Source organism: Chamaea fasciata, unplaced genomic scaffold, assembly GCF_029207755.1.
Source record: "Chamaea fasciata isolate MVZ Bird 193981 ecotype frontalis unplaced genomic scaffold, bChaFas1.0.hap1 SCAF_20, whole genome shotgun sequence".
Lineage (NCBI taxonomy): Eukaryota > Metazoa > Chordata > Aves > Passeriformes > Sylviidae > Chamaea > Chamaea fasciata.
This window is the reverse complement of record NW_027094105.1, coordinates 165,991-193,348: the sequence shown is the minus strand read 5'-3', so window position 1 is coordinate 193,348 and position 27,358 is coordinate 165,991. Positions and strand designations below refer to the sequence as shown.

Genomic DNA, 27,358 nt, shown 5'->3' with positions numbered 1-27,358 from the left:
GTTAAGAAGGTGGGGGACTCGGGCCGGGCCCACGCCGAGGGCTACGGCCTCGGGGCACCTCCACGAGAGGGCAACACGGGCTCAGACCTCCGCCCGCCTGCCCGCGGAGAGGACGCGTCCCCACGGGGCTTCCTCAGGGGAGGTGCCTCCGCGGGGCCGCCGGGCACGTTAGATCCCGCCCCGCCCCGCCCCGGTGCCACCGAGCGTGGATGCGCCGGCGCCAGAGCGGCACCGGAAGCGGTTGCCGGAAGCGGCCGTTCCGTCCCGCGGGGCGATGGCGGCAGGCGGCCCCTGAGGCGCCGCCATGTACTCTGGTGCCGCTGTGGGATCGCCGCGCCGGGATTTCATCTCCGTCACTCTCGGCTCGGAGGAGGCGGTCGGGGTCGGTGGCTACAACAACAGCAAGGCCTGGCGGCGGCGCTCCTGCTGGCGGGTGAGGGCCAGGCGGGGAGCTGTGCGGTACCGGGTGTATCCGCGGGCTGGGTGTGGAGGGTACCTGGCGATGGGAGAGGGCTGTTGGGCGGTCAGGAGTGTTCCTGGGCTTAGCTGTAACTGGAGTGTCATGCGGCACCTGGCGTGGTCCCCCAGTTCCGAGTCGGGCAGAGGCCGGGTCCATGGGGCCTGGGGCGGCCCCGCGCTGGGCTCTTCTCTCGGAGTGCTCACGGGACTGCTCTCCGCCCGGTAAGGCGCCGGCTGGCTGAGGTTATCTCCACGTCGTGTCTTAGTTTTCACGAGCAAAACTGGGACGGGGGCATACGGTAAAATCCTGCCCTCTGCTAGTGGACATTTTAGAGGCAACGCTGCGCTCTCTGGACAGGAATAAGGGGAGTGAGATTTAGTCTCGGTGACTTTGTTCCCTGTCTTAAGGCTTAAGGGGAGGGTCCTGTCTTCTGCTGTAGGAGAGTAAAGGGAGCAGTTCTACTTTCAGTGTGAAAGCTGAGTGTGAGGAGAGGGGTCCTCTGTCAGAGCTCTGGGAAGTGACCTTGTTTGCTTGTGAGTAGAATGGGCAGGCCATCTTCATGTGGAATGGCAGTCTTGGGCTGGAGAGTCCTGTGTGGGAAAGAGTGAGTCAGGGGGGCAAGATAACCCTTGTTACAGATAGGAGATGATGTATAGTCACCTATAGAGGCTTTGCAGGTCATCAGATGAAGTGTATGAAGAGCTTTTTAGGCACACAGTCCCACAGTTCTCTTTTTATTACCAGCTAGAGAGATATGGGCCCAAGTCATCATCCTTCATTTTATCCTTATTCTTTGTAGCAGAAAACCAGTAAGATGGTGGTGATTGCCCTCGTGTATTATTGTTCCTTACTCCTGCCCCTTGCAGGACACCACAGTTAAAGCTTCTTTTCCTGTCCTGCCCTGATGAACCACAGGGCTGCTGGATTTCAAGTGTCTTTCTGCAATGGGGAGAGGGTCATACAGTTTGCCATGCAGGCAGAACTGAAGATGACACAGTGGGACCAGCATCTTTCAGTGTCCACAGAGAAGGGTGTACAGTATTCCTGTACAGTCAGCAGTGCAGGTGGAAGGCAGGAAATTGTGCTGTGGGACTCACAGTGTGAGCACATTGACAGTTCTGCACGGAGACATTCCTGGCCTCTGACTGTTGCTAAGAGAATGAGGACTGTGGGAAGTACTGTGTGGTTTGTGGGAAAGGTCGTTCCCAAGTGTAGCATTGGCAATGAAATTCCCTCTCTGTATACCCAAGGCAGTACTAGTGAATTTCAGGAGGACTGTTGGAAAATTAACAGTGACAATTTAGCCCTTAATGTTTAACTCCAGTTTCTCTCTCTGTAAATGGAGGCTAATGTACATTGGCCTCTTTCAGGTTAGTGTAGTTTGCTGTTACTTTTTCAGTGGTTGTTGCATATAATCTAGTCCTAACAATACATTTTTGCCCAGGACTAAACTTGAAAAGATTGTGGGTTTGTCTTGTTTGTTGTTGTGGTGTTTTACTTAATTTTCACATTGCTGCAGGCTGGTGGCCTTTTTTTTTTTTTTTTTTTTTGTGGTGCAGAACTTGTTCTGTGTGACAGTTCCCATGCTTGTCAGAGCCAGGATACCTGACTTCTCTTTCACAGATTAACAGAATATTGAGTTGGAAGGGACCCACTATTCAAGGAAATGGCCCATATGAGGATTAAGCCAACAACTTGTCCAGTGATTGGTGCTCAGCTTATTTTGAGCCTTTCTTCTTTGTTGCAGTAACATTTTTAGTTTTTCTACCATTGTCTTCTGTTTCTAGTTTTGCATGTGCACTCTGCAGTCCCTCCCCAGCCAGGAGGAAGGAGGTTTTTGGCCGACTTCCCAGTTCATAGCTGGGCAGGTGCTCTGGTCATCCAGTGGAGGTTGTGATCAAAATCAGCTGTAGTGGAAGCTTTCTGGGAGTCTTGGCATTTGGCGGGTTCTGAGGTTCTTGCAGCAAGTGGCTCTTATGTTTTTGTGAGCTTCTTGTACCTTGTGCTAGCTGGTTGGATTTCTGTTTTCTCTGTCATCAAAGAAAATAAGCAATGAATATATGCAGTTGGAAACGGTGAAATTAAACCTACTCAATTTTGTGGGTTTTAATTTGAGAGAACCAATAAGAGTTTATTTTTAATCACATAGGTTCTTAATGTCGTGCTAAATATTCTTTCTTTCACTTCTTTTCTCTTCTAAAGAAATGGAAGCAGCTGTCCCGACTCCAGCGGAGTGTCATTCTCTTCCTGTTTGTGTTCTTGGCGGTGTGTGGAGTAATTTCGTACACGAGCATGGGGGAAGCATGGAAAAGTATGTGTTCTGTACAGCTCACAATTGCCAGAACGAGGTGTTAGAGTTAGGAAATTGGGTAACTGGTCTTAAAACCAGTTTTAATTTCCATTGGTAATGACTGGGTGTATTCATTAAAGTGCATTTCTGAGGTGATTTTATGTGATGTTTGAATGATGTAATGTTTAATCAAAAATATTTTTTTGCGTGCCTTTTCATTCTTTATCTTGACTAGAGCAACGTTTTGTTTTAGTTGATGTCCTGGTTTCAGCCAGGATTGTTAATTTGTTGAAATAGCTGGGGGAGGGGATGTGGCTAAGGCCTGGATGTTGTTCTGTACCACCTCAGTCATTGCTGGGCATGGGAGAGGGGAGAAAGGGGCTCTCTCTGGGGAGAGAAGGGGTTCCTTTTGGTAGAGAAAACATGGCAGGGGCAGCCGTCTGTATTCATGCCTTCGTGTAAATAGTTTCTTTTTCCTGTACCTTTTGTTGTTAATACTGTTGGCCTTACTGTTTTTTTTCTTATTTCATTGCTGTTTACAGTAAATTGTTCTTATCTCAACCTGTGATCTTTGCCTTCTGTGCCTCCAATTTTCAACTCCTCCACTCCAGATGGAAGGGGGAGGGGAAAACAGACAAGGGAAAGAGAGTGGCAGCGTGGTTTTTGTGGTTTCAGGGAGCACTGAATTGGGTAGTACCATTCCTAAACTATGACAGTTGATTAAGATTTGAAGGTTTTGAGTGTGGTTTTTGATTATGTTTGTATGTAGATATGGGTAGCTCAAACCTAACCACTAGAATAAGGTAATCCTCTCTTGGTTTTGACTGCCTGTCAGTTTAGAAATTCCAAGCATTTGTGTAATACTAATGCACATTTACCTCTGATATTATCTTATTAATTTTATTGAAAAACTGAAACAGTATCAATTTCAAAAATCCCCAGGTGCCTTTTAGCAGCCTGCTTTTATATTAGGGAGAGGATTAATACCAAAAGACGCTTTGTATCTAACAATTAGTGTGTGTTTGTCGATGTTTTGTGAATGCAAACAGTTTTTGGAGGTGCATCTACTACTTGAATACAGCAAACTGTTATAAATTTCTAGCTGCAGCCTTAACTGTTGATTCCTTGTGCTGAGTACTTTCGTGTGTCTAGGTATAACAAACAAATCACTGGATGATCAGAGAACAGAACAAGCAATTCCTAGATTAAAGCTGGCAAATCCAGCTGTTCTACCAGCACCCCAGAAAGCAGATGTCGACCATGGAGTCTACCCTGAGTTTTCACTGCAGGTAATATGAGAAGAAATTAGTTTTCTAATGCCACAAAAAGTTTGTGAAGGCAAATAGTGCTTGGTTCCAACAATTGTTGTGGGGGAAGGAGTTAGAACTTGCAATAAAAGTGTACTCTTGGTGGAATGCTGTCCTCTCAGGACGGGTTTTTGGGGTAGTATTTCTTGGCTTTATCTTTTTTACTTGCGTGTTCTGTATGCTGTTTTTTACTCACTGCTCTGCCCAGGAGTACCAGGACTTTAGGCCACAGTGACCTCTTACTTGAGGCTTTACTCGTGCTGTGTGCATCAGTCTCCACTTTTGTGAGGAGCCTGGAGTCATGGTTTATCTGGGAGCTTGAGAAATAGCATCAGAAAGAGCAGATGATAGGTTTTCAAGGGTTTGTGGGGAATGCAGTGGGAAAGGAACGTTAACTGACTGTGTAAATTAGTGGAGCAAAGGAATACTGGTTACTGTGTTGTTTGTCATGGATTTATCTCATGAATTCAGGGATTTTCAGTTAACGAATACAACATTTTGTATGAAATCTTTCCTTCATCATGTAAAAATGTACACGTATTAATGTATAGAAATTCTTGGTATTTACACTGGCATTGTGGAAACTTTTTTTTAAGAAGCCTTTTTTTAAGAAACATTCTTCTTGCTAATTCTTGTAAATTTACTGTGCCTAATAAAATGGAATCAAATATCTTTATAATCCTTTGTCACTGCCTTGTGTTAAACAAATACCTGGTAGCAGTAGAGGTAGTTTAGAAGTGATTTATCAGTGTAAACTTAAGAACTGGATGATTTTACCAAAAGTCTGAAGCAAACAAAACCATAAGGTGTTTAGCATACCTTCCATTCAGGTCAGAATTCCCCTGCTGCTAAACAAACAAAATAAGATTTATCTGAAGTTATGTTCAATACTGGAATGATGTTGATTTATGGTTTGAAATTTTACCATCTCTGCAACTTACCAAGCACTTTTTTTCCCCCTTTATATTCTCAGAAGCCACCAAAACTGCCTCATGTTCGTCGTGGTCCTTCCAATCTTCAGATCAAGGCACCACAGAGAGACATGAGGCTGAAGACCCGACATGATACCATGAGGGCTGTAGAAGAGTTGGTCGAAGTGGATAAAGTAGAGAAAACAGAGAAATCCATTATCAGGTAGCAATAATGTTTCAGGCAAGGTGCAGTGCTTCCCCCTTGCCCCCACCAAGATCCATTGATTGTTGGATTGAAAATTTTAAGGGCTTCTTGTTGTATATGTCTGAGGTTATGTTCTTTCCTTGCATGGGTTTGCTCTCAGGCCTGGCCTGATAGCTGCTGACATTACTAGGCTGATAGATTTAATTTTGATGAATGTGCACTTTCTCTCATTTTACTGTTCGCATCACACAACTGCAGAGTGTTTGAAGCCTTGCAAGGCTGGCTGTATTTCTAATGCACTGAGACACTCTTAATGTTATGAAGGATTTTCTGTGTCCAGAGGTTTATGCTGTTTGTTGTAATAAATGTTAATGTAACGGCATCAATATAATAGTGCTGCTACAAGTGTTTTTGTCCTAGGGCAGGTTTGGAAAGTGATAGCAGTGTCAGTGCTGCTTGTGGGTTGGTGCCACTAAACACAGTGGGCCCAGGCCGATCAGACAGAACCAACGGATGTGTACATGTGTATGTAGTTGCGTGCATGTAACACCATGTGCTTCCTAATTTCTTACAAGATATCTCATCCCATGTACAGATTTAGTAGTATCTTAAACAGGTCATCTGTGTTTCTATGGTTATGGAGGTGTTTTGATTTGGGAGTAAGTGAAGGAAAGTAAAGTGGATATAGAAAAGACTACTAAAAGTTCAACAGAGGTTCTTCAGACTTGGAAAACAAGGCTTGGGGGTTTTATGTATTTATGTTCTCTTTAGCACTGGCTCAGATGATCTGATCACAGTGTGTCTGGCTCAGCATTTTGGCTGTGGTATTGTCTGAAAGTGTTTCATTGTTTTGCTTTTGCTTGTGCTGTAACTCACAGAGTGAAATAGGTGGTAACAAGAGAACTTACAAGAGCAATGAAAACATATTGAAGACTAGTTACAAATTTAAAGAATGAAAGTAAGAAATGAAATATGGCATTTATTTAAGTCAGAAGATGTGCTGACTGTAAACAATATAGACTTTAAAGGTCCTGTAAGCCTGGTTCCCTTAGGAAGCATATAATGGGCTCAAAGGCAACATACCTCTGTTAAATAGTATGGTTGAGATTGTTTGATCTTGATATGACCTTAGCTTGACTTGAAGTCCATTCTGAAAGGCTTCTCCTTCAGGAGATTCTTCTTAAAAACCTGTAAAAACTGATCTATGAATCTGGTGGCAGAGAAGGCTTGTGATCCCTTGATAGCAAAGTTAGTCCTTTGAGCTTCTCATCCTTTCTGCTTAATCATGAGTTTTGGTGATCATTATTTATGTGGTGCTATTTAGCATTAGTAGCTACTGTGGTCATTTCAGAGCTGGTAGAGAACAAATTGCTTGTAATACAGCATTTTCATGTGTTTGACTAATTTGAAGAAGTTTTTTATTAAATTCCATTGCCAAGATATTTAATGAAATTCCAAGAGCTTGTAACACGTGTTTCTTAATCAAAGAAAATTTCTTTGAACAGAAAACTTACCTAATGGGCAACATAGTTATTTTGATCCTTGAAACAAAATCTAACTTCTGTTTTATCAAAGCATTGTGTGACAAAAGAAATGCAGAGATAAGTCCCGTTCATTTGAATGATTTTCTGTGAACAAAAAAAGTCTTAATTACAGTCCCTTGTATTTGCAGCTGGAGAGGAGCAGTGATAGAACCTGACCAAAGCACTGAACCTCCATCCAGTAAAATAATGGAACCAGAAAAACCTTCATCTGTGGAAGCTGAAGACCAGAAAGAACCAGGTAAATATGACAGCTAATGATATTTTTTTTGTTTGCTTTTATGGTTTAAGTTGTGCAGTTTCTCCCCATACACATTTTATTTATTTATTTTGATTAAAGGAAACAAAAAGTATAGGAGAGATTGCTTACCTAGAACATCCTAGTTTTTCAGTGTTCTTATTTCAATATGCCAGCCTTTGTGCTTGTTAGTCTTCAGAATTTGAAAATAAATTTTAGAGACAAATCTTTGAAATATAGCCTCAGGGAGGAGGCAGGACAAAGAAGGAGGGCATGAAAGAGACAGCTTCCTTTTCAGCAGTGCCTTTCCTTTTGTTCTGCAAATATAGGGAAAGTGACTTCCTCCCTTAACTAAATGGAAGTGGTTTCAAGGCTCACCAGAAAGTTGCAGAAATTGTTCTTGAAGTTGCTGTGCTTGTGGAACAAAGAACCTGTTGTTCCTTTTTCTGGGTTCAGAAAAGAAACCAGGAAGTTCTGATGTGATAAACATGGCATATTTCAGTGTGATGTATTTGCACTTTTGCAAGCTCAATATTTATGAGGTTAGTTATCCTGCTTGGCATTTCCTACTCTAGAAGTCTTTGTTCCTAATGTTTCAAAATTTCAGATAACGGCTTGAGATTTTTCATGTTCAATGTGTAACATAAGCTCCACTTCATGGCAAATTGCAAGCAAAAATCAGTACAAGTATGAAAAAAGAGATGGTTTTGCCAAGATGAAAAATGTAAATTTTCTTTGTATTTTGAGATTAAATAGAAGTTCAATAGAAATAATTTTGTAGAAGTGATACTGAATTTAACAAAAAGTAGTTAGTAAGAGAGGGAAGATGAAGAAAAAGTGTTAAGTGTTGAATTAGCTGAGGTTTTTATTGTTAAAGTATATGTATTCAGCATCTGAATTACCATGGATCTTGATCCTGTACTTCCTGATTTTTGTCTCTTTGAGCTTTAGTGATACTCATCTACAACTGTGCATGTGATTATTTTAATGTTTTATTTCCAGAAGTGACAGTTTTGTTGCCATGGAGAATTTTCTGTTTCCACTTGGCTGAATTGCTGACTGGAAACACTGACTGGTTATTCTGCAGAGGAAAGGCTGTTCTGAAACGAATAGTGTGAGGGTGGTTTTTCCGTTGCAATGATCAGTTAGTTTGGATGAAATTTTATTTTCGGTGGAATGCAGTAAGGTGGTGCATAGTAGAGTTCCATCAGTGCCCTGCAGAAGTCCTGAGCAAGGTGCTGTTTCTCCTTTGCAGTGCCAATCAATGAGCGCCAGCTGGCTGTGATTGAAGCCTTCCGCCATGCCTGGAAAGGGTACAAGGATTTTGCCTGGGGCCATGATGAGCTGAAGCCTTTGTCCAAGTCCTACAGCGAGTGGTTTGGACTTGGGCTTACCTTAATTGACGCCTTGGATACGATGTGGATTTTAGGCTTAAAAGAAGGTAATTTTTTTTTCCTCTTCCATTTTTTCCCTCTAAATTAATTCCTTAATTTCTCTTCAGGCAGTGCATGTTCAGAGTTCTTTCAGGGGAATGTTTATTACACATGTGTTGCGGTGTTCGGAGCTGCAACGGCTAGCTCGGTCCCGAACACGCATTCATTGGTACAACTCCACTACTTTCTTGCTTTGTGAGTCCTGGCTCTCAGGTAGAAACGTGGCTTCAGCGTGAAAGAACGGCAGACTCTCTCACGAGTGACAAGATAGGTTTATTGCTGCCAGCTGGCCACATGAAGAGTCTCTTCTCTCGGGTCTTCCTCAGCTTAAGTACTGGAGGTGTGGAAAGGGGCAGGGATTAGCCCAGGACCAATACCAGGTGGGGTGAGAGTTACCAAGACAGAAAGACAGTACACAGGACATCTCATACATGATACAGGGCGGAGAAGTCATAGGCTCTGCCAATCACCCCAGCTCCCCACTGGAGTCTGGGAAGGGTTGTAGGGAGATGGACAGGACCCACAACTGGGGAAAAACCTAAGGGGTTAGAACATGGGGTAATCTGGAACAGACCATTCTACATAAAATTGCAAATTAATAATTTCACACCACAACACATGTGGCCTATAAATTTAGTTTTCCTGTGAGTGTAAATACATACATACATATATATATATGTACACAGTATATATATCTGGTAGAACTTGAGAGATGTTTTACTTAAGTTCCTGGTCGTTATTTCTGTACTAAAACCTCTGTGCCATTATACAGCCATTGAAAGCTTTTTCCCCATCACTCTTGGGTAGTTTGCCATATGTTCATCGCTTGTGTTTTATCACATCTAATATCAGTATTTCATATGTGGATTTAAGAAGGCTGTTTCTGTAAGGAATCCATGGGTGGAAAAAGGGAGTGCTCAGTACCTCTTTCCTGAATTGTTTTGCTGTCTGTATTTTTGAGAGTTTTTCTGGAAATGACAATGTTAGAAAACTTTTGAACAGATTTTAAAGCCAAAAAATTTTGCAATTCTGTTGCAAAAAACTTAAATGCTTAATTAGTGTTTAAGACTTTTTTTTTTGTAGTTGTTGTTGGCTGTTTGGGGGTTTGGGGGGTTTTTTTTGGTGATGCAGAGGAGTATTTTTAATAGTTTTTAAAAATTTCTGGAACAGTATCTATTTAACCAGGGTAGATAGCCACCTTTGTAAACTTTTATTAATCTTGCAGCTTTTTCTGTCAAGATAGGGGGAAGAGAGCTGCCAGTGAGGGTACAATAAATACTCAAACTATTTCATGGTTCTGTCTCTTCTACCTTTGAAGTTTGGGTAAGATAATGTCATGGGTGTGCCACTCTAGGCCTGAGCAGGCTATCTGGAAGTTTGATCAAGTTATCAGTGTCCTGCTCTTTTATTTCCTAAAATATTGTGAACTGAGTAAAGTTTTTAAAATAAATTATTAGTATTAGAGATGTGTTGAAAATGGGTTCTTGATGAGGGCTTTTTTCTAATTTTTATCAGTTCTGCTGACTGTCTTAGAGAGCTCCTGGGGTTTCTTTGGAATAACAAGTGCTATGTAAATGAGAGTTCTGTTTGAGGCTAGTCTTTCTAATCAGCTGATGAATGCAAAAGCAGAGAACTGCCTTTGCTGTTGTACTGCTGACAACACTTACTGGAGGTTTTTAGTAATTCTTCTCAATGTGCCAAACATCCTGTATTTGCCCAGCATCCAAGACTGGAGGGTGCAAAGTCATCCATTTGCTTCAGAATTTATCTCCTAAGGAATATGTTCAATTTCTGGTTGTTCTGCTGCTTCTCACAAGCAGGAGTTTCCAGAAGCTGAGAGATTGCTGAAATAGCTCAGCCTCCAATTGTGAGGGCTAAGCTGACTCATGCGCCATGAAGACACCTTGTTCCATAGCAGTCATTGAGTGATGATGCTGCTAAGCTGGTTGATGAACATAATACAGCTTTTCTTTTAATCTTTATTTTGAATTAGTTGTATGATAAACAACTATTTTTGTTTCTAGAGAAAAAAATTGCAATGTCTTGCAGGAAGCAGGCTCCTGAGGACATTGCTAGATTAAAGCTGTTAACTGAAAATGTTACCAGTTAACTTGGTAGATAACAGCTTTGGTTGAAAAAGATTTAATTAAAGTGATGTGGCTTTGTGTAAGTGTAACTAATTATCTGACAAGTCAAATGGATGGATTTGAAAGATTTTAATTTCTGGACTGTTATAATTAAAAATTCCTCTATTTCTTCTTTCCTTAAACTATTAAGGAAATAAAGGACTTTCTGTTTTGGTGGATTTTTATGTCTGTATGCATCTGTGGTGTGTGCTGAATAAGAATTAAGCCAATGGTAATGAAACTTCTGCCATCATGTGTTCTTCATTTTAATTTTCCACCGAAAATTATCTCTGTAGACAAATTCAAATAACTGTCATCAATATATGGAATACTCATGTCTTTAGTTGTTGAAACATGCCAGGAGTTCATAACCCCATTACCTTTTATGCTTTGCAGAGTTTGAAGAAGCAAGAAAATGGGTAGCAAATGATTTAGTATTTGATAAAAGTGTGGATGTGAACCTATTTGAGAGCACTATCCGTATCCTGGGTGGCTTGCTGAGCACCTACCACCTCTCCGGAGATAGCCTTTTCCTGGAAAAAGCTGTGAGTGATTGACCTTACAAATGAAACTGGGTTTTGTATTCCATATTGGACAAAGTTGAGGGAAGATTCCTCAGAAAGTTCAATGATGCTGCTTTTTAACAGTTTCGTATTTAAAATGGTGGGAAAGGCATTTACCATTAAGCTTTGAAGCCTGCACCTCTGCTCTCTGTACAACCTCAAAGCCTTGCTGTGTTTGTCACCTCTTGTATGTTGGCTCTTCTGATGAATGGCTGATCATCATAAAGTTCATGAAACAAAAGAGGAAATAAATGATTGGCAGAGGGTATTGGTTGTCTTTTGTTGCCCTTTCTGTGTGTCTTAACAGCATCAGCCACCTCATCAGATCAGCTGGATCAGCCAGTGACTGCATGATAGGGTTTGCAGCCTCAGATGAGGCCTGCAGTGGTAAGGACAAGGTGGAAACTCTGCTCATTACTATGAATGAGTTAATGACTTTAAAATTTTTTTTAAAATTGCTTGCATCATCTAAAACTAAGCTGCTGTTCTATCTTTTTCTGTCTGCTTTGTGAAGAAAATCTAATGGGATGTGCATGTGTATATATGTATTTTTGGTTTGTTTGTTGTTTTGTTCTGTGCTTCTGGGTTTTCTTTAGAAAGACATTGGAAACAGGCTTATGCCAGCATTCAAGACTCCCTCCAAGATACCATATTCTGATGTCAACATTGGTCGGGGCACTGCACATCCCCCTCGCTGGACATCTGACAGCACTGTGGCAGAGGTGACCAGCATTCAGTTGGAGTTTAGGGAGCTCTCTCGTCTCACTGGAGATGAGAAATTCCAGGTATTCAAGAATCAGTTGATGTCTCTTCCCTTTTCCATTTGTCTGGAGCTCTACCACTGGATTCACCATCAGTGCTCACGGTTTCAGTAGTCTATAAGTTATGATAAATAAGTTGTGAAACTCTAGACAAGGGAACAGAAAGAAACAAAATATTCTGTTATTTTATTGAACATCACAGTAGTGGAGATGAGTAATTACTTGTTTTCCTCAGAAACAGCTTTTAACAAATAAAATTCTGAGTGTGGTTTTTTGATACCATTTTTATATGCAGAGAACAAAACTGAAATGTTACCATCCAAGGAACTAAAATGTCACTCACTAGGTAAGAATCTGAGAGCAGGTCACCATATAGGGAAAAGTTAGTTGAAATAGAAAGAATTTCAGAGAAAGTAATATTTTCCACTTATGTTTTTGTTACCTGATGTTATTATTTTGAACTATATCCACAGCTCCGTGTTGAAGAATGCAGTAATTTAAAGAACCTTAGCTATTGCTAAATAGATTCTTGTAGTTGTTATTTTTGCTGGACTTCTACTTTGCAAGTCCGAGTAAATCTGAATGCTGTAGTACTGGCTTTTGAATGGGCTTGCCTTTAAGGAAAGGAAACAGTTATAATTGCTTCAGAGTACTTGAACATACCCAGAACATCATATTTTGAGAGTCCCAAAGTCTGACATCTTGAATTTTTGCTCTGGCTGAACTTGATGTCCCTGATGCTTATTTGAGGAAGCAAAGTTACAGATTCGTTACTGGACTGTAGTGACTAGACACAGTTCTGTACCTCATTTATACTTATAATTTGTGTTTGCCATTTTCTTTCTTGTAAAGAAAGCTGTAGATGAAGTGATGAAGCATGTTCACACCCTCTCAGGGAAAAACGATGGCCTCGTGCCTATGTTCATAAATACCAACAGCGGGCAGTTCACCCACCTGGGGGTCTACACTCTGGGAGCCAGAGCTGACAGCTACTATGAGTATCTTCTCAAGCAGTGGATTCAGGGTGGAAAGAAAGAAAATGAGTAAGTTCTTTACAGTTCTCATACTGGTGTGATAATTAGGTGAGATGTAAAACTCTCTGTTGTTGTTGGCTGCTTAAAGAAAAATAATGCATGTGCCCAAGAGTCAGCTGAACTTATTACTGTTTTTAAAAGCAAGTTAAGCAGAAAGAGAGACCTGTGGTAACTTGATGAAAGAACATGACGAGAGTTAGCCTTAGTCTTAAAACTCCCTCTCCACAAAAACCTTTTCTTCCTCAGGTCATCAAATGTGAGGAGTGTCATAGACACGAGATGAGAGTTAAGTCTTTTCAATAGATATTGAGCATAATTAGACACTTCTGAAATACTGTGGGCGTTTCCTTTCAACAGTGATATCTGTGTTTGCTCTGGGTTTGTTAGTAAAAGGAGACAACAGAAGTTTGATGTTTGTGTTATCTTCTCTTTAATTCCAGAATCCCAGACTGGTTGGGGTTGGAAGGGATATTAAAGCCCATCCTGTCCCACCCCTGCCGTGGGCAGGGACACCTTCCACTAGACCAGGTTGCTCCAAGCCCCATCCAGCCTGGCCTGGGACACTTCCAGGCAGCTGCAGTTTCTCTGACACAGGGCAACCTGTGTCAGGGCCTCCTCACCCTCACAGCAAAGAATTTCATCCTAATATCCAGTATCAATCTATTTGCTTTCAGTTTAAAGACTCTTGCTCTATCACTACATGCCCTTGTAAAAAGTCCCTCTTGATGTCTCATATGTTTCTTTTATTTGTACTGCATTAGTGGAAGTGTTTGCAAGGAGGAGTTAAAGATGTTGGAAAAGAAGCTTTCCTTCAAGACAAGGCTGCATATAAGTTAGTTATGTTAGACCTTGGTAATTTCAAGGAGTTTAATGCAGACAGAGCAAAAATGTGCCTCTTGGAAGTATTTCTGTGTGTCAGACCAGATGCCTTTCTGCAAAAAAAACTGTCATCACTGCTCCTTTCAAGGCTTACCTTACTGTAAATTGAGACCAGTGTCTTTTGGGACCACAATGGCATTTTGTGAGCCTCACAATCAACAGGTTGTTTTCCACATTGAAAGTACCTGATAAGGAGGAAATAGGAAATGAAACACTGTGAAACATGTTGCACAATGAGAAAGGTCAATTGGAAGAGACTGCTCAAACTCTTTGAATCTCCATCTTTGGCTGGCGGGTACTAAAAAATTGCTTGGGTAACCACTCAGACAACCTGATGTAATTGAATCTGCTTCAGAGCAGAGGGTTGAAGTAGAGACATCCAAGAGGTCCTTCCCAGCCTAGATCTTCTGTGATTTCAATAACTCTGCTTCCAGGGATTTTTGAAATAAATTCTGGTTATTGCCTAGAAACAGTTGCAGGTGTCTTCTTTAGTATTTGAAAAAGTACTAAAATATTATTATTTACTTTTCAAGTAAACCTACTATTGCTACATGGTAGTGACAACCAATTAATGTTGTGTTGATGGTTACTGAGGGTTTTTTTAAGTTTTTGCGTTTAGTTAAATATTATTTAACTAAATAACTAAAAAATAATATTGGTTGAATATTATTTTTTAGACTGAAGTAACAGTCGCCTAAAAGATTGTGCTGAACATTAGCTATGACCAAATATGTTCTGTGTGCATGTGAGCCAGGTGGGAATGATTTTTTTCACAGGCTGTTGGAAGACTATATGAGAGCCATAGAAGGAGTGAAAAAGCATCTTCTTCAGAGATCAGAACCCAAGAAGCTTACTTTTGTGGGAGAGCTTGCTCACGGCCATTTCAGTGCCAAGATGGTAAGAAATACAACTGCAAAAAAACCCAGAAAAACCATTACAAAATGTAAATAAAAGGTAACACAGAGGCAAATGAAAAGCTTTTCCCTCTCTGAAAACAAAACAAAACAAACAAAACAAAAGCAAAAAAAAAAAAAAAAACCAAACAAAAACCCCCTGAAACTCAATATGATATATATACATACACATCTGTCCAGTGTGATGGCAATAATGAGTAACTGCCTTGTAGATACTAACCACTTGTGCAAACCTGGGGCCTTTTTTTCTCTCTCAGTTACTCTAGTAAACCCATTTTCTTCCTTCAAGACTGAACATTTTGGTGCTGGAATTAAATTTTCTTTCTCGTTTTTCCTTTTTTTTCCTTTTGGTCATAAAATTCCAGTGTCTGAAATTCTTGAGATAATGCCTACTTTATGTATTAATAATTTTCCATAATTCAAAAATATATGTAGACACTTGCATACCTGTGTTTTCAGATTTGCCTTCAAAAGAAGCATGTCATCTAATATTGTATTATGGGGTTTAAAAAGAAATTAATAATTTTGGAGGTTTCTGTCCATTTATGACATCTTTATTTTCCTACCTGAAAGATTATTGAGTAAAACAGTATGCTGTTTGCTGTAGGGAAAATTGATTGATCGTAACTCTCTGTGCCTAATTTGTGCATTTTAAGATCTTTCAGTTAAAATTCTCAGGGACTATATGTGCGTGGCTTGTCTGAAAGACAAGTGATGTATTATTAATGTATGCATAGCCTTTCCGGATGTAGTATTTTTAAGATACTCAGTTCTAGTTTTCAGCATGTGAATCTGAATTTCCCAAAAGTGCTCCAAAAAACCTGCTGTAAGACTGTCTTGGTTTGGGAAGACAGGTATCTGCCAGGTAATAAAAAAAAAAAACCTGCAGTTTCCTTTGGGATGGAGAGTGTAAACCGCCCCCCTCCACCACCTTTTTTTCTTTTTCAATTATAAATTACAATCAGAGGCTCTTAGGCAAAGATTTGGGAAATAGGAATAGCAGTTCTTTACTAGTATGTATTACAAAGCAAACAAACACAAAAAAACCCCACCAAACAGCTACAGCATTAATAACAAACGAAAACAGTACCAAGAACCTTGAGGGCTTTGTTTCACAAAACCCAGGGCAGTTTGGTTTCGGTGTCCCTGCAGGATCCTCAGAGCACCAAGCTGAAACAGTGGAAAAGTCCCAGGCTGGTAGATGGGATTGCAGGGTGTCCCGGCAGGCAGGGGGTGCAGGGTCACTCTGTAGCAAGAGGAACAGCGCTGAGGAAGCCGAAGGTGAGGCAGGGCTGGCCCAGCTTCCGCGGGTGGCAGAGAAGGCTCAGGATTCAGGCTGAATCGGTGATAGTAGATTTCCCAGGACTGGATCTTTTTGGCCACAGTGAAACTCTTCCAGCCAGCAACAGCCATTCTCTCTCTCCGAATGCCGGAAAAAGAAGAGCCCGCAGCTGCCTCAAGCTCTGTCTTTTACCTGCATTATCTCCCCCTTCCAACTTTGTCCACCTCTTTGTTTTGGTTAAGTACTCTCAAGTATCCAAGACTTGGTCTCCTTGGTAACTTATGGGGAAAAAATTGTTCAGAGAAAGAAGGAACAAACCTAACCCCCAGCATTATCCACCCCGAATTTTTTTCCCATACTAACATATTACATTGAGTTTAAACTGTTAAAAAAAAATATATATATATGCATATATATATATATATATATATATATACGTGCAAATATGGATACAGCCACACTGTCATGGGTAGTTCACCCGAAAACAAGGTCCCCTTGAGGTATGCATTGGGTCTCTCCCTCCTTTTGCATCACCCACCAGGTGCAACCTGGTCCCTGAGTGAAGACAACCCCACGGATGGGATTGTCTTTGCTGGAGGCAGGATTAATCCAAACAGTTTTTCCCAGCATACCTCTCATGTGTACCACTGGAACCTTATCTCCATCTGTCGTTTGCAAGGGCTCAGATTGGGCAGGACCTGCTCGGTTGGTGGAACCTCGAGTATTCACCAACCAGGTGGCCTTTGCTAAATTAATATCCCAATTCTTGAAGGTTCCCCCACCCAGTGCCTTCAAGGTAGTTTTAAGCAGGCCATTGCACCGTTCAACTTTCCCGGCCGCTGGTGCATGATAAGGAATATGGTACACCCACTCAATGCCATGTTCTCTAGCCCAGGTGCTTATAAGACTATTCTTGAAATGGGTCCCATTGTCCGACTCGATTCTCTCAGGGGTGCCATGTCTCCACAGGACTTGTTTTTCCAGGCCCAGGATGGTGTTCCAGGCAGTAGCATGAGGCACAGGGTAAGTCTCCAACCATCCAGTGGTGGCTTCCACTATGGTTAGCACACAGCGCTTGCCCTGGCGGGTTTGGGGAAGGGTGATGTAGTCAACCTGCCAGGCTTCCCCATATATATATTTGGACCACCGCCCACCATACCATAGGGGCTTCACCCACTTGGCTTGCTTGATTGCAGCACATGTCTCACAGTCATGGATAACCTGAGAAATACTGTCCATGGTTAAATCCACCCCTCGGTCTTGGGCCCGCTTATAGGTGGCATCTTTGCCCTGATGACCAGAGGCATCATGGGCCCATCGGGCTAGGAACAACTCTCCCTTGTGTTGCCAATCTAAATCTATCTTTGACACGTCTATCTTGGCAGCCTGATTTACCTGCTTGTTGTTTTGGTGTTTCTCATTAGCCCGACTCTTGGGAACATGGGCATCTACATGGCGGACTTTCACAGGCAGCTTCTCTACACGAGTGGCAACGTCCTTCCATTCATCAGCAGCCCAGATTGGTTTTCCCCTACGCTGCCAGTTGGCCTTTTTCCACCTTTCCAGCCAGCCCCACAGAGCATTGGCTACCATCCACGAATCAGTGTAGAGGTAGAGCTTTGGCCACTTCTCTCTTTCAGCAATGTCAAGGGCTAATTGAACAGCTTTGAGTTCAGCAAGTTGACTTGATCCCCCTTCTCCTTCAGTGGCTTCTGCAACCTGTCGTGTGGGGCTCCATATGGCTGCTTTCCACTTATGGTTCATTCCCACGATGCGACAGGAATTGTCAGTGAAAAGAGCGTAGTGTGTTTCTTCTGCTGGCAGTTGGTTGTACGGAGGAGCTTCTTCAGCCCGTGTCACTTGTTCCTGCTCCTCTTCGTCCGTGAGACCGAAGTTTTCTCCTTCCGGCCAGTTTGTAATTATCTCCAAAATCCCAGGGCGATTTGGGTTTCCAATACGGGCGTGCTGTGTGATGGGGGCAGTCCATTTGCTCCATGTGGCATCGGTGGCATGGTGCGTGGAGGGAGCCTTTCCTTTAAACATCCACCCCAGCACTGGTAGTTGGGGTGCCAAGAGGAGTTGTGCTTCTGTGCCAATCACTTCTGAGGCGGCTTGAACTCCTTCATAGGCGGCCAAGATCTCCTTCTCTGTAGGAGTGTAGTTGGCTTCAGATCCTCTGTAACTTTGACTCCAGAATCCCAGTGGTCGGCCTCAGGTCTCTCCAGGCACCTTCTGCCAAAGGCTCCAGGACAAACCGTTGTTTCCGCCTGCGGAGTAAAGCACATTCTTCACTTCTGGTCCCGTCCTGACTGGGCCAAGGGCTACTGCATGAGCAATCTCCTGCTTGATCTGGGCAAAGGCTTGTTGTTGTTCAGGGCCCCAGTGGAAATTGTTCTTCTTGCGGGTAACCAGGTAGAGAGGGCTCACGATCTGGCTGTACTCAGGAATGTGCATCCTCCAAAAACCTATGGCTCCTAGGAAAAGGAAAGCTTGTGTTTCCTTTTTGCTGGTCGGTGGAGACATTGCTGTGATCTTATCAATGACCTCAGTGGCAATCTGCCGCCGTCCATCTTGCCACTTTACTCCCAGGAGCTGGATCTCTCTGGCAGGTCCCTTGACTTTGCTCTTCTTGATGGCAAACCCAGCTTTCAGCAGAATCTGGATGATCCTCTCTCCTTTCTTGAACACTTCAGCTGCAGTCTTCCTCCACACAATGATGTCATCAATGTACTGTAGATGTTCTGGAGCCTCACCCTTCTCCAGTGCAGCCTGGATCAGCCCATGGCAGATGGTGGGGCTGTGTTTCCACCCCTGGGGCAGCCGGTTCCAGGTGTACTGCACGCCCCTCCAGGTGAAACTGAGGCCTGCATTCTGCAGCCAGAGGAATGGAGAAAAATGCATTGGCAATGTCAATAGTGGCATACCACCTCGCTGCCTTGGACTCCAGCTCATACTTAAGTTCCAGCATGTCTGGCACAGCAGCGCTCAGCGGTGGAGTCACTTCATTCCATGCACGATAGTCCACAGTCAGTCTCTATTCTCCTTCTGACTTGCGCACAGGCCAGATGGGGCTGTTGAAGGGTGAGTGGGTTTTGCTGATCACCCTTTGGCTCTCCAGCTCACGGATCATCTTGTGGATGGGGATCACGGCATCTCGATTTGTCTGATCTGCCTACGGTGCACCGTCGAGGTGGCAACAGGTACTTGTTGTTCTTCTACCTTCAGGAGTCCCACTGCAGACGGGTTCTCTGATAGTCCTGGGAAGGTGTTCAACTGCTTAATGTTCTCTGTCTCCACAGCAGCTATTCCAAAAGCCCATCTGAGTCCTTTAGGGTCTTTATAATATCCATTCCTGAGGAAGTCTATGCCCAGAATACATGGAGCCTCTGGGCTGGTCACAATCGGAAGTTTCTGCCACTCCTTCCCAGTCAGGCTCACTTCGGCTTCAACTAGAGTCAATTCCTGTGATTCCTTTGTCACCCCGGCAATGGAAATTGGTTCTGCCCCCACATGTCCCGATGGCATTAGAGTACACTGCGACCCAGTATTTACCAAAGCTTCATATTTTTGTGGCTCTGATGTGCCAGGCCATCGAATCCACACAGTCCAAAAAACCCGATTTTCCCGTGCCTCTTCCTGGCTAGAGGCAGGGCCCCTCTAGCACTGGTTATTATTCCCTTCTTGGACATACATGGTAGAGGTTCCTTCAAGGGAATCTGACACAGCATTCCCACCTCCGTAATACCTGGCAGCTTGCTCATGGGAGGCTGAGGCTACCTTCATTCTAGTGGAACTCCCTCTGTTACTGTTTCTCTCCTTGAGCTCACGTACCCGTGCTGCCAGGACAGAAGTAGGTTTCCCATGCCACACTCCCATGTCCTCCCCATGGTCCCGCAGATAAAACCACAGGTCAGCTCGAGGGGTGTATCCTCTCTCTCTCACTGGGGGATGTTGGGTTCTGATTCTGGGGCCTGTGACTCGCACCGGTGCTACATGGGAACTGTTCCTTCTCATCTGCTCTCTCATTTCCCTCATCTCCTCTTTGAGTTCCTTCACCACCGCAGAGACATGAGCCTTCATTGGGCCACTGATCATACTTTCATAATTTCTGAGCTTGTTGGCAACAGAACCCACTGTCTCTCGGTTATCCTCGGCATTAATTGTTGCGATGAATGTGGCGTATTGGGATGGTCCATGAGTTGCCAGATTCCATAACATGTGCCCTGTGCATCTAACCTTGTTGGGGTCATTATCATGCTGTCCGGTCCTCCCAAAAAGTCCTTCCAATACTGCCACTTCTCTCAACTGTTGGATTCCTTCCTCAAGGGTCTTCCATCGCATTCTATTGTTATGCTTTTGCATTCTGTCTCTGTGGACAAATCTCTCTCTCACACTCATTAGAAGTCGTTCCCAAAGGGAAAGGGGCCTTTGCTCTCTTACAAATACCTGATTTATACCTGAGTCCTGGGTCAAGGGTCTCAAATTTTTTGCTTCAGCACTATCCAGTTGCACGCCTGTACCCATAAGGTCTTAGACTCGAAGTAGCCAGGCTGTATAAGCCTCACGTCCTCATCGTACAATATCTTTTTGCAGATTACGTAGACTTTCATACGACAGGGACTCAGTGATGATCTCAACCTGTGGCTCTTCTGTGGACTGTGAGGACCCTCCTTTCTTATCCTTAATACCAGGATCTGACGATTTCACTTTAGACTTCCTTGTTTCTACAGGGGCTACTGCTGCTGGCTGTGGCTGCCCTTGTGGTTCAGCTGGAACCTGGACAGTTGTAACGTCTGTGGGTTCCACTGCTGCACCATCAGTCTCTGCCTTCTCAGGGCAGGGGGAGGGTTTTTCATGAGCTGGGGAAATGTACTCCCTCAGCATCTGGCCCATCTCATGCATCTCTTTACCAGAACCTCAACCCAATCCGGGTGGGTCCTTTCTGAGGCAGGCTGTGGGGCAGAGTCAGGCTCTGGGGTATCATCCCTATTCTGTGGGGTAGGTATCAGGGTGGTTTTCCAAGTCAATCTTCCCTTATCTCTGAATGCTAAATAGAACACGCCTATTAGCAGCACCAGCCATTGTATGATATCATTAGCATTCAGAGAGGATTTAAGCTCTTCAAAAACTGGTGGGGCAGACCCAAAGAGATGGGTAAAGGGTTGGGAAAAAAACTCCCCTGGTGTAATTTCCTCACAATAGGTACCATTGTTAAAGTAACTCCAAAACCACACAGTTAGTGTACAATAGCCCTGAATCCATGTGCCTGCCTTCCAGAGGAAATTAAAAATCCATGAGTTCTTCACCTTATTAAGCCATAAAATAAACTGGATGGCAGTCACAGTAGCTTTAGTTATAGGGCCCATGTTTAGATAAGGGCCTGCAAATGGAAGGAATACAGCCACAACCACATGCCATCCAAACCAGGCTAAGTTAGACCACATGATGCAGCCTAATGAGGTTTTTATATCCAATGCACACAAAAGAAAGTATTAGGTTTAGTTAAGAACTGCTATTTCTCTTCCCTTTTCTCAGTGCCCTCAAGCCCCACACTTGGGCGCCAAAATCTGTCTTGGTTTGGGAAGACAGGTATCTGCCAGGTAATAAAAAAAAACAACTGCAGTTTCCTTTGGGGTGGAGAGTGTAAACCCCCCCCCCTTCCACCCCCTTTTTTTCTTTTTCAATTATAAATTACAATCAGAGGCTCTTAGGCAAAGATTTGGGAAAGAGGAATAGCAGTTCTTTACTAGTATGTATTACAAAGCAAACAAACATAGAAAACTCCCCCCCCACCAAACAACTACAGCATTAATAACAAACGAAAACAGTACCAAGAACCTTGAGGGCTTTGTTTCACAAAACCCAGGGCAGTTTGGTTTCGGTGTCCCTGCAGGATCCTCAGAGCACCAAGCTGAAACAGTGGAAAAGTCCCGGGCTGGTAGCTGGGATGGCAGAGTGTCCCGGCAGGCAGGGGCAGGATGTCCCGGCAGCGCAGGGGGTGCAAGGTCACGCTGTAGCAAGAGGAGCAGCACCGAAGAAGCCGAAGGCGAGGCAGAACCGGTGATAGTAGATTTCCCAGGACTGGATCTTCTTGGCCACAGTGAAACTCTTCCAGCCAGCAACAGCCGTTCTCTCTCTCTCCGAATGCCGGAAAAAGAAGAGCCCGCAACTGCCTCAAGCTCTGTCTTTTACCTGCATTATCTCCCCCTTCCAACTTTGTCCACCTCTTTGGTTTGGTTAAGTACTCTCAAGTATCCAAGACTTGGTCTCCTTGGTAACTTATGGGGAAAAAATTGTTCAGAGAAAGAAGGAACACACCTAACCCCCAACAAAGACCAAGAGTCTGGTTTTTTGGGTAGAGGGGGCTGCCCCATCCCAAGATATGACAGAGGTGAATTGAGACAGATAGATTTTACTTAGGTATCTGTACATGTCAGAACACTTTGTTTTGTTTCAGGGAGTCAGAATTTTGGTTTTACTCCGTTATTATTGGGTGAAAGGCTGGACAGGTCTCTTACCCTGACCAGCTGGAAAAGTGGGGGATATTTGGCTTCTATGTCTATGCTGACCTTTACAACCCTCAACTTTCTTTAAGGACTGGACAAAGCTTTTAAAGATCCATACAGGGGCGTCAGAGTGGTTTTACTACGTTTTTGAGTGATGAGACCTGAGCTTTGATTCTGAATGTTGAGAATCATTTAAGATCCCATATGTGACATTAATCTGCAGTGCTTTACTTTCTTGTATCAGTGGCAGATTAGCCCCAGAATGAGGGACAGCCAAGCCTTTAGGTGGTTCTGTTGACACCCTACATGATTCGATATGAAATGTATGCTTCTGGTAAACCAAAAGACACTCTCCTTCCCCTCAACATGACCTGAGACCTTTTTTTCAGAACCTTGTCATAAAAACACATTCTTGTACATTTTTGAAATTAATGATTTCTGCCTGCCTCATGTTACATTACATCAGATTTTTAAAAGGCTACCCTGAAGTTGTTGGCACCAGAAATGTGTTTTGAAAAAGAATAAAAAAAAACTAGAAAGACAAACGTACACTCCTGGACCCCCTTACCTCCCCTTGCCATTTGATGTGTTAACTTCTCAGTAAGAGTTGTCTTGCCTTGCAGGATCACTTGGTTTGCTTCCTGCCGGGTACTTTAGCATTGGGAGCTCACAATGGACTGGCTGCTGATCATATGAAATTGGCTGAAACTCTTATAGAAACCTGCTACCAGATGTATGCTCAAGTAGAGACAGGCCTGAGCCCAGAGATCGTACACTTCAACCTCCATGCACAGAAGGGCCACAAGGATGTGGAAATCAAGGTGAGCAGATAGCAGGCCTGAACTCCAGTTCCATGATTTCTCCATAGCTCTCTTCTGCTGTTGAACTCCCGGCCAGTTTTTAGGGATGGGGTATGTTGTGAAGCAGTTAATTCTTCTGCTGCCTTGCCTTCTAGCTGTACCCTACCCTTGGTTTTAGTTACCCCAGCAGTATATTTAGAAGCTGGCTTACGTGTAGCAAACTCTTAGGAGCAGATGGAGAGGTGAATAATTGTTTTTCTCTCTGCGTGTATCCTTGAGGAAATTCCTTGTCTGAAGTACTCTTGCCTTTTTTTTTTTCTCTTGCAGCCTGCAGACAGGCACAACTTATTGCGACCAGAAACTGTGGAAAGCCTTTTTTATATGTACAGATTCACTGGTGATAAGAAATACCAAGATTGGGGCTGGGAAATCTTGCAGAATTTCAACAGATACACCCGGGTAAGGCCAGATTATAATGACCTTTTGTCAGGACTGTATTTGCTCACTTGCTTTCTAACCAACTTTGAAAACATACCATGTTTCCAGATTCATCAGATAACTGTGGAGGAATTTGTAAGTATATACAGAAGAATCATTTTCTTACAGATGGAGATACCCTGCTTAGTCCATATAATGAAAGAATTTGTATTACATTGATGAAAAGGTGAAATGCAGAAGCTGTAGGCAAGACTACCAAAGTGTTAGTATCTGTAGTTTTTAGACATTGGAAGCTGAGAAGGACATGGCTGGATTGAAGGAACTCTTAATTAAAGTTGCCAAAGAAAAAAAATTAGCATAAAATGCCATTAATGGTTTAATAAAAGGTTTTCCTATTCATTCTGACTCTAGTGCTTGTGGAGATGTCACTGATAAGCTGTGAAAGTGTGGCGCCAAATGTCAGTGGTCTGTTCGTAAGAGAAATGGATACAAGGCTTGGGCCAGTTCTAATGTAGAAATCGCTGGGTTTTTTTCTGTGTATTTGTCCAGAAACTTTGAAGGGATGTTCTTTTTGATACGTCTCTACCCTAAGCACGAATGGATATTTTACTTCATGTATCATTGTGGTTTCTTTTAAAATGCAGTGAGATTTTTTTTATATCACTGAAGCTTTATATGTGAGTAAAAACTAAGTATGAAATGAAAAGCATGAAAACATGATGATCTGTTTCTTAGCACTTACCTTCTCCAAGTGCATCTGGATGTTAGGAAGTAAAAAAACTATTTAAGATTATGTAAAGATACTTTTTCCCCCCCCACAGGTTCCTACAGGTGGTTATACATCCATTAACAATGTTCAGAATCCAAGTAATCCAGAACCACGGGATAAAATGGAGAGCTTCTTCCTTGGGGAAACACTCAAGTACATGTTTCTGCTGTTTTCAGATGACATAGACTTAATCAACCTTGACAAATACATCTTTAACACGGAGGCTCATCCACTCCCTATCTGGGTGCCAGCATAGACTCTGCATCAGTGGATCTTCCAGTGGCGGCATTTTTATCTTCAAGTCACTTTACTTTTCGGGGTTTGAGGAGAGATGCTATAATGCACCTTTTTTGACTTCAAACAACAAACAAAAGCTTGGGAAAAGCATCTCAGTTTGAACAAATCATGTCAGTCTTAAATCTAATCCCTGGTTCTGGGATGGGCAAAGCTGTGCCATATGAAGCTGGTACTGATGATGAGGTTCAGAAGGTAACTGTAGTGTGGACCATGACATTCTCAGGGCTGAGATGACCCAGAGCTCACTTATGTCAGTGTTACTAAATGCACATTAAATACTGGAAATGCAATGAGTTGGCTTAGGGCACAGTGTCGTTCCTGGAGAGCAGGAATAAGCCTACAGTTTTCTGGTTTATTCTGGATTCACTGAAATACTGGATTACAGAGCCATTCCTTTGTCAGACTGTGACAGTGGTTCAGGTGGAAAGTTGAATAAACTAAAGAGCTGTAGTGCTGTCCCAAGGAGAAGCTGTCAGTATTGCTTCTGGTACTCTGATCTCATTCCGAACTCCCAAGCTATGCTGCATCACCATAGAAGGAAGAGGCAGCAGAGCATCTGTTGTATAGTGTCTTAGATTTGTAGAGCACTTTGAAGAGTCTATTCAAGCTGTGGATGAAATGAATGGTGAAAGAGAATTTGCTGCTGGTTTGGCTCAAAGTGGTATATAATTTTGTAGAGGTGTTGCAGTTTTCTAACTTCCCTGCAGGAATGCAGGAGATAATGTGAAATGCAAGTAAAACTACATGTGCATTTTATATCTTATTTGCATCAGTTAGACTCAGGTATTCTGACTGAAAGCTGCTTTCTGAGGTTGGGCACTGGGAAAGCTTGTGAGCATATTAGGTATCTGCCTCCTTCCACCTCTTCCTCTTCAGATATCACATCATGGGTGTTTGTTGATTTGAAACAAGCTTATAACTGTACAGCAAAGTTCATGTTATTCATAATTTCTTGGACCATGGAGTTTTCAGTTATTTTTTTTCCTTAGGAGTACATTGGGTATTTTCAGCAGTAGTGTTGAAAGTCTGTAAAGTTCTAGACCCCAGTAGAATTGGAGAAATGCATTTCAGTTACTTGAAGATAAAGCAGATCCAGGTTTTTTAAAGAATCTTACAGGAGCCCTGAGATCTTACATTTTTATATGTGCACGCTTACAGATTTTAAGCCATCAATTTGGAAATGTGCATTCTAGAGTGCTTTTCCTTTTGAATTTGGACTTGGACAGTCCTGTATTTACAGATAAGATCTCAGAAATGCGATTGTTCGTATTTCCAGAAGAGGCTGGTCTAACTGAAAGTCACTTTCCCCCGTGGCACTGGGTGTTATGGGCAGGGCCAGGAGCTGCAGTCCCCACTAAATCCAGGGGTCCCTGGCCATTAATGGAGCTGACTGAATTTGACTCTAATGGTTCACTTTCCAGTGGCTGAGGGAGTTATTTTATAGTAATTGTAACCTTAGATTTGTAAAGTGAGATGCCTCTTTGTTTTATGCTGGTCCATTCTGTTTGCTGGAGTTACAAGTTACTCTTGGGACCACTATGTAAGTCTTTTATATAATATTTATCATTCCATGTAGTAATGGAAATGAACAAATTTTACAAATTATTTAAATGCACATTTCTTTGTCATCAGAGGGACCCTGTCCTGGGATTGATGACTAGTTAGTGCAGAATGTTAATGTTCCTCCTGTTCACATGCCAGCAGTAACTCTAAGAAAGAGCTTCTCACTTACAAGTGCAGTGGAATCCAGTCACTATGGCCTTTGGCTGCACAACTGATTTGCTGCCAAGGTTTCTGTTTTCTTTGGCACAACAACAAATGAGGACAGTGCAGGGCAAATGTGGAAGGAAACACCTTCAGCTTTTTTGTTTGGGAAGCAGGTTTGTGCTGCTAAGGGGCTGAGCTTTGGCTAAAAGCTAAAGGCTTAAAATTGGAGACTAAAGAAAAAAATGAAAAATATAAATTCAGTGATACTACCCAGGTTATTCTGACCTGTGTTGCTTTGGCCTTGTGCCTTTGAACAAAGCGAATTTTGAACCTTTAATTATGACTGTGGTATGGATTATAAGACTTCAGGGTTTGGTGTTTCACCCAGAGAGCTGCCTGACTGAAGTTAGAGACATTTCTTAAAAAATGAAATACATATAAACCTTACCAAAAGTCTTCTGGTTTTGAAGGTACACAAGTCTTACTGTTAATTGATTCTACAAATGCAATTATGGGAGTCTGTGTGATACTTCTTTTGCCTTATGATTGGCTTGAGAGTAATCATTCATTTCCTAATGAGTTGAAGGAGAGAAGAATAAACTGTCACTTTCACAAACATGTCTTGTCTTTTAGCTGAGCCTCTTGGTCCAACTGATTTTTATTTAGTGTCTCTTGGGACATGCAGTCTCCTCAAAATGTGGCCTTACATTTTGTCCTCAGCCTTTAAACCTGAGGTTCAGATTGTTAGCTCTCACTCCCTTTGATAACAAATGCTTGTTTCAGACCCCTATATCATGTGTGAAATAGCACAAACTAAATAATCTCAACAAAGCTCATCTGTTCTTCCTGTTCTTCTGCAGAGGTCATTTTAATTGCTTATTTATTTTTACTTCCTTA

General features: G+C 42.6%; 1 protein-coding gene across 1 annotated transcript; it reads left to right on the top strand.

Annotated features, from left to right (window-relative positions):
- Positions 1 to 266: 266 nt before the first annotated feature.
- Positions 267 to 27,077, top strand: MAN1B1 (mannosidase alpha class 1B member 1). The gene is made up of 13 exons (XM_066201135.1): positions 267 to 433; positions 2,663 to 2,771; positions 3,903 to 4,039; positions 5,031 to 5,191; positions 6,846 to 6,955; positions 8,208 to 8,393; positions 10,908 to 11,056; positions 11,671 to 11,859; positions 12,688 to 12,878; positions 14,525 to 14,645; positions 23,074 to 23,271; positions 23,578 to 23,709; positions 24,510 to 27,077. Exons 1-13 carry the CDS (start codon positions 305 to 307, stop codon positions 24,711 to 24,713), a joined length of 2,016 nt encoding a protein of 671 aa, XP_066057232.1. The 5' UTR covers positions 267 to 304; the 3' UTR covers positions 24,714 to 27,077.
- Positions 27,078 to 27,358: the final 281 nt, after the last annotated feature.